The sequence below is a fragment of the Schistocerca piceifrons genome, chromosome 3 (genome assembly GCF_021461385.2).
Source record: "Schistocerca piceifrons isolate TAMUIC-IGC-003096 chromosome 3, iqSchPice1.1, whole genome shotgun sequence".
Lineage (NCBI taxonomy): Eukaryota > Metazoa > Arthropoda > Insecta > Orthoptera > Acrididae > Schistocerca > Schistocerca piceifrons.
The window spans coordinates 371721945-371741378 of NC_060140.1; the positions used below are offsets into that span (position 1 = coordinate 371721945).

The 19434-nt window shown below is 37.9% G+C and overlaps 1 protein-coding gene across 1 annotated transcript in view; it reads left to right on the top strand.

Annotated features, from left to right (window-relative positions):
* LOC124788665 (meiosis-specific with OB domain-containing protein) overlaps positions 1-19434 on the top strand; it is a 230305-nt gene that overhangs the window by 202687 nt on the left and 8184 nt on the right. The window contains exons 7-8 of the mRNA XM_047255941.1: positions 5892-6057; positions 12632-12815. Coding sequence (XP_047111897.1) covers positions 5892-6057; positions 12632-12815 — 350 coding nt within the window. The remainder of the gene's footprint in view (positions 1-5891; positions 6058-12631; positions 12816-19434) is intronic.

The following is a 19434-nucleotide window of genomic DNA, read 5'->3' on the forward strand; positions in this document are numbered from 1 at the left end:
GAGGATCTGAATTTTTTTTTATCTGCTGTGACAAATACATTACTTCCATTCCCAATAGCCTATCCTTCCAATAGTTTGATATAATGCAAACCTCTCACTTCTGTCAATTTCAGGTTTTAGTCAGCTTTCTGTATCTTGCATTATGTGGAGCTTCCACTGCTATTTAGGAGCACATCAAACTATGGAATTTTATTGTAAATGCTGCAGCAGTTGATCATTAGGATTAAAATAGTATTATCTGTGAGGGGCATTTCTTTGTGTCTTTATGCTAATACTCTGGAGTGTTCTTCAGCTATTGTTATCTGAACTGAATGCAGAGTTACGTTAGGTAACACTTTTGTGTGCTCATCACACACAGTCAGCCAACTGAGTAAGAACCTCTGATATTTAGTTCACACCTGACCCATTTCGAGGGACTCTAAAGTACCCAAACCCATGGCACAGGTCAAGAAAGTCACAGCCTAGCTTGTCACAGAACCTTTTATGTCTTGCGCACGCCTTCCACTCAACTCAGAATGAGGGGGCATGATCAGTTTTGTTGATGATGCTGCAGACTGTGGGCTTCATTGAAATTCTGTAAGCAAAGCTAGTCATCTTTGCCAGTCACAGTACGATCTCGGAGCTCAGATGACAGGCAACATTTGTCCCAACATACACCACAATCCTCTGGGGTGTTGCACCCCTGCTCTCTCAGTGGTTGTCAGAACAGCTACTTCACTATGTTTAATGTGGCCCACAGACACTGAAAGCACAACACAAGATTATTCCTTTTATACCTTGCTGTCATTCCCATAAGGGGTACCACTATTAGCTGTATGTTTCAATTTCCAACAATTAACAGATTCTTACTTTTTTGCATTTGCTTCCTCATGACTCAGGATGCAGCAGGCTGCCCTACAGCTGAAGTGTGTTTCATTGGTTTGGTTACCATTTCCATTGGAGACAGCACCTCAGACCTATTAGTAATGGGGATGAGTGTAGTACCTGGAGCTCTCCTTTGTCCCTGTCTACCTGTACTGGACCCTCCTATCATTGACTCACCATTCACTGTTTACTTGTTGGGCAGAGGTACATCCTTTGCTCCATGGAATGAAGGCAATATACACAAGAGAGGATGGTGCTTGGAGAAGAGATAGGTCATCTAATCTGTGAAATGGAGACAGTATCCACAGGAGAGAATAGTGCTTGACATACCTTTGGTATGTGACTCTTGGTAGTTAAACTAGTACATCTACTTACAGCAGTGTCTAATCACATGACAGCAATCTAGGCAGTTTCCAGCTGTGTAGAGTAAGTAACTCTTTCCACGCCTGAGAATAGCATTCATAGTGAGGCTGCATTCTGTCTAGTGCAGTGTGACATTGAACAGTAAACAATTAGGGTCTAACTTGAAAATTAAGCTCATAGATTCCACAAACACAATATTATGCCATGGCTGTCAACTGTGTTTGAGCTGTGTTTACATAATGATTGCAAGATACTGGATTCTTCCTTAGAGCAAACTGGTCACGGAGTCACAAAATGTGGAATATATTGCACTAATGGTGTAAATACCTACTGTGATTGCAGGAAAATTATTTTCCAAGAAAGATACTGCTGTCAAAATAAACAGAATACACAACTGTAGCTCACAAGCCTCAATTTACTTTGAAATATGTTGTATACAGAATTCCTGAACTACCAAAGATCCTCAAAAATATATCTTTAATTATGTAGATATGCACTGAAATTAAGAGGAACAATTGTATAAATGAGGACACTATTGCAAAAATTTGGAGACTAACGTGGTCCTACTCACACACAAAGGGGGAAAAAACCAGGATGTTGGCTTACACACATAAATAAATATACAAAATGCACAGATTTTGTTCTTGGATGATTTTGTGACAACTTCTACACTAGAATGCCAAAGATGAATCCTGCTATATTGAAGGAGAATCTCTGGTTGAAATGGTCAGAAATAATAGCTGGAAACATCAGTGACAATAAAAGTTTATGTTAGTATTGGGGGCTTGCCTCATGATTATGATAACAATCATTGGCTTCAGGGTGCTCAGTAAACACTACCAGCACCGTTACTAGACTTGGACCCATCTGTATACACTACAAATGCATCGTGATACTGAGACAGAAATTCCATTGCTATTGTATTAGTTTCTTCCTGATTTTGAAAAGTTAAATTTGTTCTGGCATCGACCTGCAGAGTAGATGTTTCATGTGGTCTTTTGTAGTGCAGGAAAAACTTTTCCACACCTAGTGCCTTAATGCCTGTATCTCCATGTATTCAGTGGATACAGGTTGTGGTTGTTTATTTATCCAATATCTTCTTCATTCACAATAGAATGTTAATTACCAGATTTTTTGTCAAGGGGCTCATATTTGACAAAATAAAGTCATGAGAGAAATTTCTTGCAGGAGGAGTATTCATTGCAGCTTTAATGGTGGGTCATTCTCTTCAACCAGTAATACGTTGGTTACAAATGCCCGTGTAACTATACGCAAGGCTTTGTACTGCATAACGTCAAGTCTTTGGAGCATGTTGTCTGATGCTGGTCCACAGCACAGGTGTCAAAGAGTGTCCTATGGACCAGTATAAATTCATTGCTGTCTGCCAATCAGAGCCCAACCATACTATAGTTGTTGCTCCAATGAGACTGCAGGCTTTTTGACATCTGGTAATGATGTGTTGGATATGAGGAGCCCATCTTAATTTATCATCAATAATCATCCAAAGAGAGTGAGTTGTTTTCCCCACAACTGGACAAATATGTTGTCACAGTTGCATTGTTTGGGTAAGTGGAATCCTACAGCGAGTAAAGACCATAAGCTAGGCTTGCTGTCAGATATTTTGAAGCCATTTTCTGTACACTACTCATACAGATGTATGAGATGAGCCTGCATTTTCAGATGACAGGACTGAAGAGTACTGTCTTCAGAATATACACATAAGATGTCTGCATATTGTAATATTTGGATGTCACTGGCAAAGAGGTCATGAAGGTCTGCAATGTAGAGAGTAAATAATAAGGGAGTCAAGACTGATCCCAGTGGGAGTCCTCTGCTAGTTTCTCCGGGTTCTAGTGTAGTTCCATATTGCAACTTAATTTTTTCTCATTTCTCAGGAAACTTACAATGTTACACATGGTGGTTTTGGAATCTGGAGTTTCTTCAGCTTTTTTCCCCTAAAATTGACAAGGTAACATTATCCTATGCTATAGTCAAGTCTATGAGTGCAACTATCGTATAATTATTCCAAGAGAAATTTAGGTGTGTCAACAGCTAACCATAAAAGGATTTCAGTCATCCCTTTTCCTTGTTGTTTTTAAGTAATATTTTCTTTTTTTCACTCCACCATTCTAACTGCTGTTTAATAATCCTTTCCATTATCTTCACCAAACACAGTAGAAGGTGACAGGCTGATACAACTCCAGTTTATCACATATTTTACCCGAGTTTTGGATGGGGGCAGCATGACAAGTTTTCAACGAGTCAAATTTTGATCTTTTGTGCCCCTACACTATTGTAAATTTTAAGCATCAGGAGTTTAACTTTGCATGGGGTTAGTCGTAGCATTTTCCCTTGGGAGAGTGCAGTGGTTTACGTACTCTTTTCTCTGTTTTTGATACATAACTCATAAATAAGACAACTAAGAGTTTCCTCTAATCTAAAAACAACCATGTACCCTCATAATGTACTCTGCTACCAAAGTAGTTTCTTTTTGTGTGTAGTAAACTCTTGACACATTGAAGGAAGCCCCATAATTCTTTTCTTGAAAATGGAGGCCAAGAAACCTCCGACCTGTGTGCAAGGTAAGCTATCTTTCTCAATTCAGTCAGGTGATCAAAGTAACGAAGGATGGCCTCAGTCCAGCCAGTGAGTGACATTCATGCTGATATGAGATACAAGTTTCAACAAGTTGCACCTGCTGTGTTCAACAACTCATTTAAATCTCGGAAGAGGCCTCCTGGCAAACATATTGATGGCTTTTGGGTTTTTTTCATGACTTGCCTGGTATTTTCCTAGGGGAATCAACATTCAATTAATGCTGTAGCACAGAAACCCAGCACACACAATCTTTGCATTTGTCTTGACTGTGCAGCAAAATTAGCCATTGGTGCAAAAAACTAGGCATCCCATGCTAGGCTCAGATGCAGTATTACAATGGATAATACCATATATTGGCCGTTAAGGCATAAGAAAACAGCTGTGTGGCCAGTATACACATCTGTCTTGAGCCCAGTTGTTTGTGAACTCAGCACTGTTCACCATTCACCATTGGACAAGGACAGACTGGCCAAACCATATACATTGGAAGGTGATGCAGTATCAGCATTTCCAAAGGTAAGTGAGGTACCACAGCTACAGTACTGAAATGTGGTCTATTAGGAATGAAAACCAGTGAATTACAATGAATCCTGGTGTCTTTTATGTAGCGGTAATGGCAATAAACTACATAGTATAAGCAGTGGCAGTAACACCACTATAGTGCACACACACACCTCTCAAATGTCATTAGCGGTCCTCTTTTCTCTTTTTGAAGATGTGTCTGTTCTGCCAGAGCTGTATCTTCATTTTAACAGAGCAGTTTTTGGGAGTGGGAATCCTTCTGTGCTCTCTTGATGGATGGGGTGTTGATAACTACCAGTGATACGTCCAATCTGCTAAGAGTTTATGCGCTAGTAGAATTTCAATATTTTATTTCATTTCTAAAGTTGGTAGGGAACAAGAGGCCAATTTAGACAAATTCCCAGTTATCTGGAAAAGTTTAATGTAACTTAAGTATGGAAGGCACTGCAGAGTTACCAGTAATCTATTTAACAGCTTTTTCATGTGAACGGATATCGGTCTCATGGTCAAGCAGTTTACATTGATTTCTTTTTATAGAGACTTGTACCATCCATGCAGTCCATGATGTTAAACCAAGATCTCTGCTCTCCAAGACACTATGTCCTGCCAACTGTGCTGTATTGCCCAGGATTTACAATATTGTAGGATGGTAGAATTGAAAAGTAAGCAGCTCATGAACCCTAGGTGTTCCAGGCCTATAGCCAGCTATATGTCAAATTCTATGGGATGCTTACCATTCAGGGTGACTAAGGTCCACATACAGGCTTGAGATGAAAATTCTCCTTCCCTGCTCCCTCTAAAACAAAGAGACATGGCAGAGAGACAGTCAGAAAATATAGCCTGATACATAGCGTTAACCTGTCAGAGATGTTTGAGGCAACATTCTATTTGTAATTACTCACCTATTCACATGACTTTAAAACTGGAGTTGAAAACAAGAGTTATTTTTTCCTTTTCTACTTCTTCCATACTTTTCATACCAACCAAATGTGTGTTGCTGTACTGTAACATACCATTCCCCCTCCCACTTCTCATCTGTTCTCAAGATGCCAGTTATCCTAACTATAATTTACTTTTCACATCACACCATCCACAGAACTTAACTAGATTGCTTTCTATTCATTTTTGTCTGCATGTAGCCAGAACCATTGTCTTCCATTTGACACTTCTGAATTCATTTGTATTCACTGATGTGCATCTCTGACACAAATACATAACAAGTGTGCCCCTAAATACATACTTTTTCATTATTTTTTATGTGCATCATCTTTGTAATAAAGATCTTAAACATTTTAAAAGAGCTGCTCTTATAGTACATTTTTTCCTCTGGTGTAATTGTCACTGAATGTACCTTACAGCATAAATTAATGTTACAATTAGTGTTCAAGGCTACATTGAGACATAAGTAATTTATAGGATAAACACATAATTAGGCCTCATACTTATCAGAACTATACTATTACTTGAAAGAAATTAGTCATTTATTGTGACTGTAATGCACTAGCTTCAAAAATTATAGCAAGCACAATAAATTTTTGCTCTAGCTGGCAGCATCAGGCAAGTAATGACAGTGCAGCAAGTCTTCGATCGTACCTCAGTTAACTATGCAGAAGCGGCCAATACAGAAGATAAACAGTTCACTGCTTTAATTTATTGTCTTGTGACTCATCTTGATCTGGATGGCACCTCACGCATTACTGCCACGAGATGGTAAGATTTGTGCAGAAGCATTGGTAGCATGTCAATCCTTATACAACGTACTGATATGCATTATTTGTGTTATCCACTTTACATGTTCAATATAATACAAAATATTTGAAGGACAAACAAAAGAAGTTCAACATGGCAGAATATAAAATATTAAAGTATATATGTTATAGTGTAATGCACTGTCTGCATGTGCTGAGGGTTTTTTAGTATCAGCTGTGATCTATTTGTCTCTTTACTTGGGTGCTACATATTGTGTAGTGTGTATCATAGTGGGTAATGTATATATACATGCATGCATAAATTAGTGACTTATTGTATAGGAGACTTGTCAATCAATGTAAGTAAAGTAAATGAGATACATACAAAGTGTCAAGAAATACTACATTAAATTTAGTTTACAACCATCATTACAAGTTTACCACACTGTGATAATTTTCCGTTTTAATTTATTATAAATTTTCTTTAATCTATGAGATGATAAAGTAAAATTTTCTGTTTTTTAGTATAACACATATGTTGAAAATGAATTACTTGAAATAACTATGAATTGTTGTTATAAATATAAATACTTTATGAATATAAATAAATGGAATAGATAAAATATTTAGATCCCTAAATAGTGGACAATATGATCCCTAGGCTTTATATTACACACATTTTGAATTATAGTTTTCTGTAATCATCTTTTTTGTGCCACTTTTTTTTATTTATCTACAAATTCCATAGATCCTGTTATGCATATGATGCTAGGATGTAGAACGACTTGAGTAATATATGTTCACAGACGGTATCAATTAGTTTACAAGAGCAGAACTAGACAGAAATTACATAAGACTTGCTAAAATAATAATGAACTAAAATAAAGTCGTAGGAATAATACATTATGCAAAGTTTATCACATTGCAAAAGCCTATTTGTCACAGTAAGTATACGGTTACAAATAGGAACAAAAAGAACATAAACAAACAACAGTAAATATAAATACATACAAAGACTACTTTTCTCTGTTAAAGTATTCATCAAGTGAGTAAAACATTTTCTCGATTAAATATGTCTTTAGATTGTTTTTGAATGATGCACTGTTACTACGTAGACTTTTTATGTAGCTTGGTAAAAAGTCAAATATTTTGACACTGGAGTAATGCACTCCTTTCTGTACCCGAGTTAAACTTTTTAGTTCAAAGTGGAGGTCAGCCTTCTTTCTTGTATTGGGATAATGGAAGCTTTCATTGGTTTCATAGTGGGCAGGATTGTCAACCAAGAAACTCATTAGGGAAAAAATATACTGGCAGGTTGTGAAAAGTATTCCAAGTTTTTTAAAGAGCGTACAGCAGGAGGTTCTCGGGGGTACGCTGCACATTATACGGACTACTATTTTCTGCATGAGGAAGATTTTTTTTAGATGAGGGTGAATTGCCCCAGAAGATGATGCCATAACACATAATGGAGTGGAAGTATGCAAAGTATGTGGACTTCGTGACATTTATGTCTCCAAATTGTGAGATTGTCCTAATGGCAAAAATTGCTGAGGACAGCCTTTTTCCAGTCTCGAGGACATGGTGGTCCCAGTTGAGCCTACTGTCTATGTGGAGGCCTAAGAATTTGGTGCAGTGTACCCTTTCTATCTGATTATTGTTATTTAAAACAGTAATCTCCAGGGGGAGTTTGTGGTCAAGACTGAAATGGATATAATTTGTTTTGCTCAGGTTTACTGTGAGTGAGTTCACTTGGAACCAGGTTAATAGTACTGTAAGTAATTTGTTGGCATCAACCTCTATATCAGTGAGCTGTTTGTTACTAATCAAAATGCTGGTGTCGTCAGCAAACATGGTGAACTTGCATGTATTGCGTGAAAAAGGTAGGTCATTTACGTATATCAGAAACAGCAACGGACCAAGGATGGATCCCTGGGGTAACTCCATGGAGTACAGTGCTCCAGTCTGACTCTACTACCTCTCCCTCTTTATTGCTCCCATTGAGAATTACCTTCTGCTTCCTGTTTTGGAGGTAGGATTTTAGCCAGCTTCCCAGTGCCCCAGTGATCCCATAGTGGCGTGGTTTGTTGAGGAGTATTTTGTGGTCCACACAGTCGAAGGCTTTGGACAGATCACAGTATATTCCAACTGCCTTCATTTTATTATTTAGGGATTCCAGTATATCATTTGTGAAAGAAAATATGGCCTCAGTTGTGGACATACTTTTCCGGAAACCGAACTGTCTATCACTTATGATGCCAAAGTTTTCTAGGTGCCTTACAATTCTGGAGTGCAGTAGTTTCTCAAGGACTTTAGCAAAAGTGGACAGGAGGGAGATTGGACGATAGTTTGAGACTTGCGTTGTGTCTCCCTTTTTGTGGAGAGGCTTCACTATAGCAAGTTTCATGCCCTCTGAGAAAACACCCTGGTACATACAGGCATTAAATATATGGGCTAATACTTTGCTTAATTGATCAGAGCAGGTTTTTAACAGCTTACTGGAGATATTATCTACACCAGATGATCCCTTACATTTTAATGAGGCAATGGTTTTTTTAATCTCATATCTGGTTATGGGGGATGTCCTTATCTCGCTCACTGGAACGGGAAAACTGTGCTTCAGTAGATCCATGGCACTTTCTAAGGATCCATTGCAACCTATTTGCTCTGCAGCACTTATGAAGTAGTCATTGAATGCATTCGCAATAGTCTCTTGGTTGTTTACAGTATTGTCATCAATGTTTAGTACAATGTCTACTGGTTTACTGGTACTGTTTGTACCAGTCTCGCTCCTTATTATGTCCCAGATTGCTTTAATTTTATTACTGGATTGGTTGATTTTGGATCTAAAATATATGCTTTTTGAAAGTTTGATTACCTTACTCAAACTTTTACAATACTTTTTATAATGATTTATTTGACTGGGGTTTCCTGATTCTTTTGCCGTTATGTACAAAATTCTTTTTTGCTTGCAAGATGTCCTAATCTCATTTGTTATCCATGGTTTTTTTGTGTTTTCTTTTGGTACATTCCCATAAACCTTTTTTGGGAAGGAGGTTTCAAATATTGATGCAATTTCTTTACTAAACAGGTTATACTTGGAATTTACATCTGTTTCGGAATATATGTGACTCCAATTTACATTATGGAGGCATGATTTGAATGTTTTGATTGTTAGTACATTTATGGGCCTGAATACCTTCCACGTTGGCTCAGTTTTATTCTGACAAACATTTATATTTTTTATGGTAAGTCTTTGACCATCATGGTCAGAAAGACCATTTATTATTTTACTAACGCTGATACTGCCCAATTTCTCTTGGTCTACAAAAATGTTGTCAATTAGTGTGCTTGAATATGAAGTTACTCTGGTGGGAAAATTGACCACTGGCAGAAGGTTGTAGGTGTACATCAGATTTTCTAGGTCTGTCTTCCCACTACTATGTATAAGAAAGTTGATGTTGAAATCTCCAAGTAGTACAACATCTCTTTTATAGTTGAATAAGTGCAGTAAAAGCAAATCAAGCTGCATTCCCCTAAAAGATTATTCCATATCTTACAATAGAGTCAAAGAAGCTGTGATAAACAATTTTTCTAGAGTCCATGTCACATTCATAGGATGGTGGTATCACTGCAAAAGCAGGATTGTTTAACATGGTTGCCAAGTAGCATATGTGAAATGGCCCTGATACCTTTTCTACTATAAATATCCCTGTGAATTTTACAAAATCTGCTTCCCTAAGTTCTTGTTTTTTTTAGCAGTTTAGAAGCTATTAGATTTTGATTATTTAGTTTTGAATGGTATTACTTGGGTTTTTGACTTGTTTTATTTCAGTCCACTGAGATCACACAAATGTTCTAAGCTATTTAGAGTATCAACAACTCTTTTGGAAATTTTTCCTGTGGTTTCAGTTTCAGTTTGCAGAGATATCTTGTCTGCAAATAAAACTGAGTAGGATGTTACATTAAGAGTTAACTCATTTACACCAAATAAGAATAGGACTGGGCCTAAAGCAGAATTTGTGGGATTACCTGTGAAATAATGTTCCAGTCTGAGAATCAGTGTTCTATGCCTGATGTTACAACTGCTGTTTTCTTTCTCTGTAAATACAATTTGAATTATTTCAAAACACTACCATTAATCCTGCATCTTTCTAGTTTATGGAGCACAGGTTTACACAATCAAAAACCTTCACAAGGTCACAAAACATTCCTGTTATCTTTTGAGACTTGTCAGGAGATAAGGAAACTTTCTCAACAAGAAGTTTTGTCTTTATGGAAGGCAACCTAATTTAATGTGAATGATATTAGATTTTGCTATGAAAGTTTATATCTGTGTTCCAAGATTGCATGAAGACTGGCTGGTTAGTAGTTTCTGACAGCTTTACTATTACATACTTTACAGCATCTGAGAGGCATTCTTCTTCAAATGACTGATTGATTATTATGGTTAGGGGTCCTGATTTATACTGGAAACTGTTTTAGTTAGTGATGTACAGAATCCTCATTTGGGATGGCATTATGTGGGGCCGACATGTGCCGCTGGTTGTTATGGAAGGCACCATAATGGCTGTATGATACATGAATGCCATCCTCTGACAGATAGTGCAGCATATTGGCGAGGCATTCGTCTTCATGGACGACAATTCATGCCCCCATCATGCACGTCTTGTGGATGCCTTCCTTCAGGATAACAACATCGCTCGATTAGAGTGGCCAGCATGTTCTCCAGACAGGAACCCTATCAAACATGCCTGGGATACATTTAAAAGGGCTGTTTATGGATGACGTGACCCACCAACCATTCTGAAGGATCTACATCGAATTGCCATTGAGGAGTGGGACAATCTGGGCCACCATCTCTGAAGGTCTCACTGTATGGTGATACAACATGCAATGTGTGGTTTTCATGAGCAATAAAAAGGCGGAAATGATGTTGATCACTATTTCAATTTTCTGTACAGGTTCTGGAACTCTTGGAAACCGAGGTGATACAAAACTTTTTTTGATATGTGTATATTACAAATATGATTATTAAGCAGAGCAGCACCTCAGTCACGGTTACAGTACTGGGAGATAGCAACTAACATAAAACATCATCTCTCTCTCACACACACACACACACACACACACACACACACATACTTATGCGTGCATGCAAACAACGATCGGTAGGAATGTGGGGAAGACAGCAATTGTGCAGTCGAGACCTGTGATACATGGGTACCAGAACCAGTGAGCTGCAGTGCATGATGAAGATGACAGGGAAGTGTATTGGGAGAGAGTGGTAGGTCAGAGGAAGAAGAAGCTGTTAAGTTGAGGGGAGGGGGACAGTGAATTAGCCGATCCTGAGGACAGGGTGGTCATGAGAGGAAGAACTTGTTAAAATAATAAGTCCTATCTCCATAGATCATGTGATGATTTCCACAGTATTTGAGCAAGCATTCAAAAATTGTTAAATTCAATATTTACAAACTATTCATTAACTGATGAGAAGTGCTATCAGGTCTGACTGGAAATGTAAAACTGGGTAACATAGAGAAATTATGCTATAATTGCCTGAAATGATAGTGGAAACTAAGTTCAATTTCATTCCCTTCATTTCTGAAACTGAGTGTTGGGAAGGGACTTGGTAGCAAATTCAGGAATAAACAAGTGACGATATAGAACAAAATTTTTCTGCATAGACTTTTCTTCCTTTAGTAGTTATAGCTAGACCTAGCAAATTTCACTTATTAGGCACCCTGTTGACACATATAGTGCAGCTAACTTTCTACAGCTCTTCTCAGTTGAGGAACATTATATGTCGCTTCAGGCCAGGCTGTGGTTTTTGAAGATTTCACACTGCAACACAAAGTAATTAGTTTTATGAACAGTTGGAGACGTTATACAATTTTTCATTGGCATAAAAATATGCTGAGCACAGGGGATGAACTTTCTTCCTTTCTGTTTTTTCTTCATTTTTATTCCATTGTTACAATTAAATGAGGAAACAATCCTGGCTAGGTAAAAACGAGGAGGATTATCAAATGCCGTAAGCCAAGTTAACAGGAATCTATCATAATCACTGCCTTTTAACATCCAAAGGAAACCAGAGTAATAATATTAGTCTCATATGACAAACTTTTATTGCAGATGCATATGTGTTGCTCTTATAAACTGAACCAAGAATAAAAACTGTGTTCAGCATTTAACTTGTTTTATATTGGTGCTTTTAAAACTTTTTTTGAATAGCAATCACTAATTACAGCAACAGTACCAGTAAAGATTCCCATGCCTACAGTGAAAACAGTAATAACAATAATAATATCATCTATGCACTATTTATTGTCACCCATCTGTGCAGTTTGCCTTACTGCATATAAACTGTTTTAAATAGTATTAAAGTTTTGCAAACCAAAGGAAATTCTTCTTCATTTTTATTTTTCCTGGTAATGGCCATATGTTTTATGTCAGACAAGTATGTTCATTTTTTGGACATATGAAATTCTTTCTGTCAAGTGTGCCAAACACTTCAGCACATTCAAATGCCTAATAATATTATAATTTGTGGTACTTCATCACAAAAGTGACTATATTAATTATGAAATTTAATGTAGTTCAAGATGCCAGCTGCCAATTGATGGGATCTGTATAAATCTGGAGTGTCCTGTGGGATCAGGAGCTGAAATTGCTGCTCCAGACACTGTATTTGATATAAGAATGAGACTTACGGATCACACTGGATCACTGGAAAACTGTCGTTTAACAGGCACCGCTGCTGAAAGAGTCCTCAATTGCACAGTAAGGATAACTATTCAAACTGGTTTCTGTTTCTGATAATAGTTTGTTTTTGTAAGTTTATGGAAAATACATTTGTCTGAGTTACATAGAAAATTAATTGTGTTTATTATTGTGGAAATCATTTTAAACCTTATTATGTAAATATTTTAGAATTAAAGGAGAACACTCACCGAAATATGCCCTCACATGGTGCCAATGGGACTGACGGTTCCAATGATATTTTGCGGCAGGTGGACTAGATGTGGTGGAGGTAGTGTTGGGTGGAGTGGGTAGAGGGAGAGGGAGGTGGTAGGCAGGAAGCGAAATGGGGCGGAGTGGCTAGCGGCTCAGATGGAAGCAGCCAGTTTGGTGGCTTGGAAAGCAGGATGGAGTGATGGCAGGTATAGGGGCTGCCATGACTGTAGCGGCCATGGGAAGTGGCACATGCTAAAGGCAACTTGGGTATGTGAACTGGTAGGGAGTGACAGGATGGAGGAAGGGGAGACCATTGGGAGAAGGTTGTGGGGACAGTGGGTTACTTGATTACAGGAGGGAGGATGTGGTTTAAGGATAACTCTCCTCTGCAGGATGACTCAGTTTGTGAAGCAGCCATTGAAATTGAGCATGTTATCTCAGCTGCATGTTGTGCCTCCAGGTGGTCAACTTTATTCTTCAAAACAGATTGGCAGTAGCCATTCATTCTAGTGGGCAGCTGGTTGGCAATCATACCAACATAACAGGTTGCACAGTGTTGGTATATGACATGGCTGCTTTCATGGGAGGTCCAGCCTTTGATGGTACATGATAACCCTCTGACAGGGCTGGAGAAGGAGGTGCTGGGTGGGTGGATAAGGCAGGTCTTGCATCTTTGTTTGCCACAGGAATCGACTAGGGTATTGTGTAGGTTGGATGGGTGGTGGAACCCCACTCTAGGAGGGGTGGGAAGGGTCTTGGGTATGATGTCCCTTATTTCAGGGCAGTGTGAGAGATAATCAAAGGCCGGAAGAAGGACATGGTTCAGTTGTTCTACTCCAGGGCAACAATAGGTGATGAGCAGAGTGGTACTTTGTAGTTTAGCTGACTCTTGGGGGTGGTGGGAGGGGGTGGAAGGGGTTGAGGATATGGCACAGGAAATCTTTTTGTGGATTATATTTTGGTGTGTGTGTGTGTGGGGGGGGGGGGGGGGGGGGGGGGTACTGCATGTCTGTGAAGCCCTTTTTGAGGCTTTCAGCATACTGGGCAAGGGAGTTCTCATCACTGCAGATACATTGTCCATGGGTGGCTGGGCTGTATAGGAGGGGATTTTTTGGTGTGGAAGTGATGGAGACTGCCGAAATGCAGGTACTGTTGGTGTTCATTGGTTCATTGGGTTTAATATAGACAGAGGTGTGGATGGAGTCATCTGCAATGTGGAGGTCAACATCCAGGAAGGTACTCTGTAAACTGAAGATAGTGGGGGGAGGGGGGGGGGGATGAAAGCAACTAATGATATTAACTGCATCGAGACTTTATGTGGAATCAGTGGTGACAAGTGAAAATGTTTGCTGGACTCGGACTCGAACTTGGGGTGCGCTAACATGGTGTTACATTAACCACTGCACCACCAAGACACAAAAGTTTTGCACAAATGCACAGACTGTCTTGGCATGCTCCCTGGCCAACCCACACTCCCAACTTGGCACCACGTATCTGCAGTTGAACAATGATGTGCATCCTCACTGAAGATTCAATTATATGAATGTGCAAAATCCACAACTATGACACATATCCTGTAAATTGAAGATACTTTATGCAGAATCGGTGGCGATGAGTGAAAATGTGTTCTGTACTGTGACTCGAGCCTGGGATCTCCTGTTTACTAGGCAGCTGCATTAACCACTGCGCCACCCGAATGCAGCGTTTATCACAAATGCACAAACAATTTTGGCGTGCTTCCTGGTCAACCCATACTCCCACCTAGTGCCGCCTGTCAGCACTTCCTTCCATGTCCTTCATGGTTGTTAATTTTAGATTCCCACCAGAGGTCAAACATTGATGTGCATGTGCACTGAAGATTGTGGATTCATTGCACACTGAGGCGAATCTGTTGTTTCAGACATGTGGATAAGGTGTCTTGGCCCTGAGCCCAGATCATGAAGATACCATCAATGCCTGAACCAGTGTAGGAAATTGTCTAGATGTCCCATAAACAGTTAAGCATAGGAGGATGCTATACAGGTGCCAAAGGCTGTGTTGCAGATTTGTTTGTAAACCTTCATTTCAAAAGAAAAATAGTTGTTGGTCAGGATATAATTGAAAAGGTGTATAAGGAATGAGGTGGTTGGTTTGGAGTCTGAAGGATGTTGGGTGAGGATGAGTTCGATGGTGGCAAGGCCGTGGGCATGATGGTGTTGGCGTAAAAGGTGGTGGCATCAACAGCAACAAGTAGGGATCCACGAGGTAAACGGATGGGGACAGCGGAAAGTCAGTGAAGGAAGTGGTTACTATCTTTGGAGTAGGAGCCTATATAAAGGGCAGTTGGTTTGAGGTATTGGTCAACAAGACTAGAAATTCTTTCAGTGGGAGCACAACAGGCAGCTACAATGGGACGTCCAAGATTGCTGGGTTTGTGGATTTTGGCGAGTATGTAGAAGGTGGATGTGCTGGTTGTTGTTGGGGTGAGGAGGGAGATGGACTCAGCTGAGAGGTTCTGGGAAGGGCCTACTAATTCCATGTAGCAGGTGAAGTCTGAATTGAATTGAATGAAATTTTAATTTTATTTAGCTATTACAGCAATTGACAAAGTCAAGTTACATATATACAAGTTATACAGCATATATACAAGAAGATCAATATGTCACTATTGGTTTTCCATAAAATACAATATTTAAAATCAAATAATATGAAAACATTACATCATAAATTACTCAGTTAAAGAAATTATGCTGTACTCTCCAAACCGGTACCTCGATGACATTTTACAGTCATAAAATTCCTGAAGTGAGTAGCAAGGATTTGCAACTAGCCAACTGAATAATTTGTATTAAATAAATCAAATGGAGCTTCTACCTATTGTAGTGGCAGTTTGTTAAACATATTCATACCTACCACTTCGTAGCTGTTCAGTGACTTGGATAATCTGTAGTAATGTATGTCAAGATGGCTACTATTTCTGGTTCCATGCGAGTGTACATCTCTTCTATGCTGGTATTCTGATAAGTTGCTCTTTATATGCAGTAGGGCAATGTAAATATACAAGTTTATAACAGTTAATATTTTTAAGTTGATAAACAGTGGTTTGCAGTGGGCCAGTTCATCTCTGTTTGTGATAATTCGAATTACTTTCTTCTGAAGTACCAAAATGTCCTGAAGGTGTGAGCTATTGCCCCATATTAAAACCCCATAAGATATAATGCTTTGGAAAAAAAAGCAAAGTAGGCTGATCTTACATAGGCCACAGGTACATGGTTTTTTAAATTCCTTAACAAATACACCACTCTAGACAGCCTTGCACTAACGTATTTAATGTGTGGCTCCCAAGTCAATCTACTGTCTGTAACAATACCTAAGAACTTAACACTATCCAGGAAGTCTGCTACTGGCAGATCTCTTAAACTAAATACAATTTTTTGAGTTTTACTCTCATTAAGCAGGAACCCATTAGCTTGAAACCAGACTGATGCTTGTGATATTGTGTCATTTGCCACAGTTTGGAGCATATCCATGTCTGAGCTGATACTGAAAAAAGTGGTATCATCTGTATAGAGGATGGAGTGAGTATTTATGTAAGATGGTAGATCGTTTGTCATTAGGATAAATATAAGAGGTCCTAATACTGAGCCTTGTGGCACACTGCACTTAACTTCAGCTAGTTGTGACCTCTGTTTACCAATACAAACAATTTGTTTATGGTTGCTGAGGAAAGATTCGAAGATGTTGTCAACTTCACTGTTTGTGATTCCATAATAAACTAGTTTGTTGAGGAATGAAATATGCTCCACACAATTGAAGGCTTTTATAAGATCACAAAAGGTAACCTGAGCAAATTTTTTTCCTTCATAAGCATTAAGCACTTTTTTAATCAGGGAGTCAATGGCATGGACTGTGGATTTGCCCTTCCTAAAGACAAATTGTACTGCAGTAATAATGTTATTACATGTCAGATAATCACACAACTGGGAGTTGATGATAGATTCAAAAACTTTAGATAAAATAGGTGTCAGAGATATTGGGTGATAGCTAGATGGGCAATTTTTGTCTCCTTTCTTGTAAATGGGCACTACCCTGGATAATTTTAATACATCTGGGAATACTCCTTCAGTTAGACATCTGTTTATACATTTAGTAAAAGGATATACTATGTTCCCAATTATCTTTTTTAACATATTACAAGAAATACCATACATATCTTCACTATCAGAGGGCCTAAAATTATTTACAATAGTTAAAACAACATCTGGTGTGACCTCTGTTAAAAGGAATCTGTCTTTCAAGGTGTAGTCTACATTATGATATTTAATGAGTTCAGCTACAGTTTCTTGCTGTCTCCCAATGCTTTCCCTAATTTGGTTAACAGATTTTATACAGTAGTTATTAAATTCATCTGCTGAAATTTCTACCTCAGCTTTCTACTTGCATTTGGCCACTGAATTTATTATAGTCCATGTTTTTTTGCATTTATTTTTTGATGACTCAATGCTGACTAGGTTATGTTGTTTTTTTGGCCTCATTTAAAGCATACTTATATTCCTTTTGTGCTCTTGAGTACCTTTGTTTAGCCATATCAGTTTTCTGAAGTCTGTAAGAATCTCTATACAACAAGCACCTCCTTTTCATATTGGCTAGTTGAGCGGTATACCATGGATTCTTTTTCCTATGTCTATTACTGTTACTTTGATGGTTAACTTTACATTTGTATTGAGGGCAGTTGGTCTCGAATATATTTAACAAAGAATGAAAAAAATCTATCGAACAATGTATTGGCAGAGCCCTGGGCATTATTGTTAAACATATGTGACCAGTCATAATTACAAAGTGAGACCATGCAATTAGACAATTTTTCTTGGTCTTGTGATGACTATTTTAGGCTCTTTAAACTCCTTATAGTCCATATTAGGCCTATCTGTACCTATTTTTGCCCAATTGTTATTGTGTATACTACCAAAATTATAGCAATTTCTTTTCATGCATGTTTGTTCACTGCAGGCCTCTGCTTTAGGTTCCAGGTGACACCAGATAATTTTACTTCTAACATGTCTGTCAATTTGTGTGAATGTTTCCTTGCTGGCTACTAATAGTAAATTTGCAATTAGTGCAGTAATGTCAATACCAGTTTCCTGTTTTGTAGCAATGTCAGTGTTTTGTTCTATTAAGGTATTTTCATGAATAACTGTGAGTTTAACTTTGGCACTAATATTTTCTCCCGGGTTTTTCACAGAAAGGGTTGTTGAAGCTACAGCAGTTTTTATAGTATTTTCAAACCTCTCCATTCTAGATTCAGTATCTTCTAATCATGAGTTTAACTAATCATAATTTCTTTTCATTTCAGTTTTGCTTAGTTGACAGTTGAGCACTATTGGTGGACAAATTACCACTATTTGTTTGCATGTTATTCTGCAGTTCTCCTAACTTTCCTAAGATTGTTCTTAAAATCTCCCACTGGTCAAGTTTCTTATCCATTGGTTTGTAACTTTCACTTTCAAAATTATCTTGACTGCCCCTCTACTACACAATTTTTATGTCAATTTTGTCACTCATTGTAACTTTGTGGGTTAGCACTTACCTCCAAAATATTGTAATATTCAGTATGTATCAGTACTTAGCTTGATTTCTATTCTATTGCCTGGTATAATGACCCTTCAAAATCTTTTCATTTATCTTCATCTAACGAATACTCGTACATCTTTGGGCTTCTGTGGTTATGCTGTGTTGTGAAATTTCTGCTCTTTGAATTAATGGTGATTTCTCTTCTTGACATTGTTAACATTTGTTATAAAATATTAATTTGTGGTTCTTTTATTTAATCTGCAAGTAAAACATGATTAGATTCCAACAATGATTATTCTAGCCACCCCTATGCTGAGCGCCACATATGACAATTCTGTACTGAATATGTCAGTAGTGATTTTACATCTCAATTACCTGGCAAAATACTGCAAAGCACTTTGTTGCTCAGATAAACAGTCAGCTCATAAATCATCTTCACTTATCTTTTCAGTAGGCTGGCCATTGTTTTATTCATTTTATTACATTCATAGTAAATTTGTGGGTTCTTTAAATAACTTGCATGGGCTCAAGTATTGTTTTATAATTTTGCACTTTTATTAAGTTATTTTCTTTAACCACATCATCCATGTAAATTTCATTGTGTGTGATTGCAAGTGTGATTATGTGTTTCTGGAATTTACATACAATTTTTATGTTAGTGGCTGTTTTTCTAGATGCATTACTTATGTACAGCTTTTTGAAGTTAATGACAGTTGAAAATAAATTAAATATTTGTAACAAATTTTGTAAGCAAGTTCTTATGTTATTTTGCTATCAGTTATAACATATAAAGTATAGAATTTATGACTGATGATTTAGAAGTAACTATAATTGTGCATCGTGATTAATAATACACAATTTGATAGTTTTTTTGGTGACTTTGAGAAAATCACTT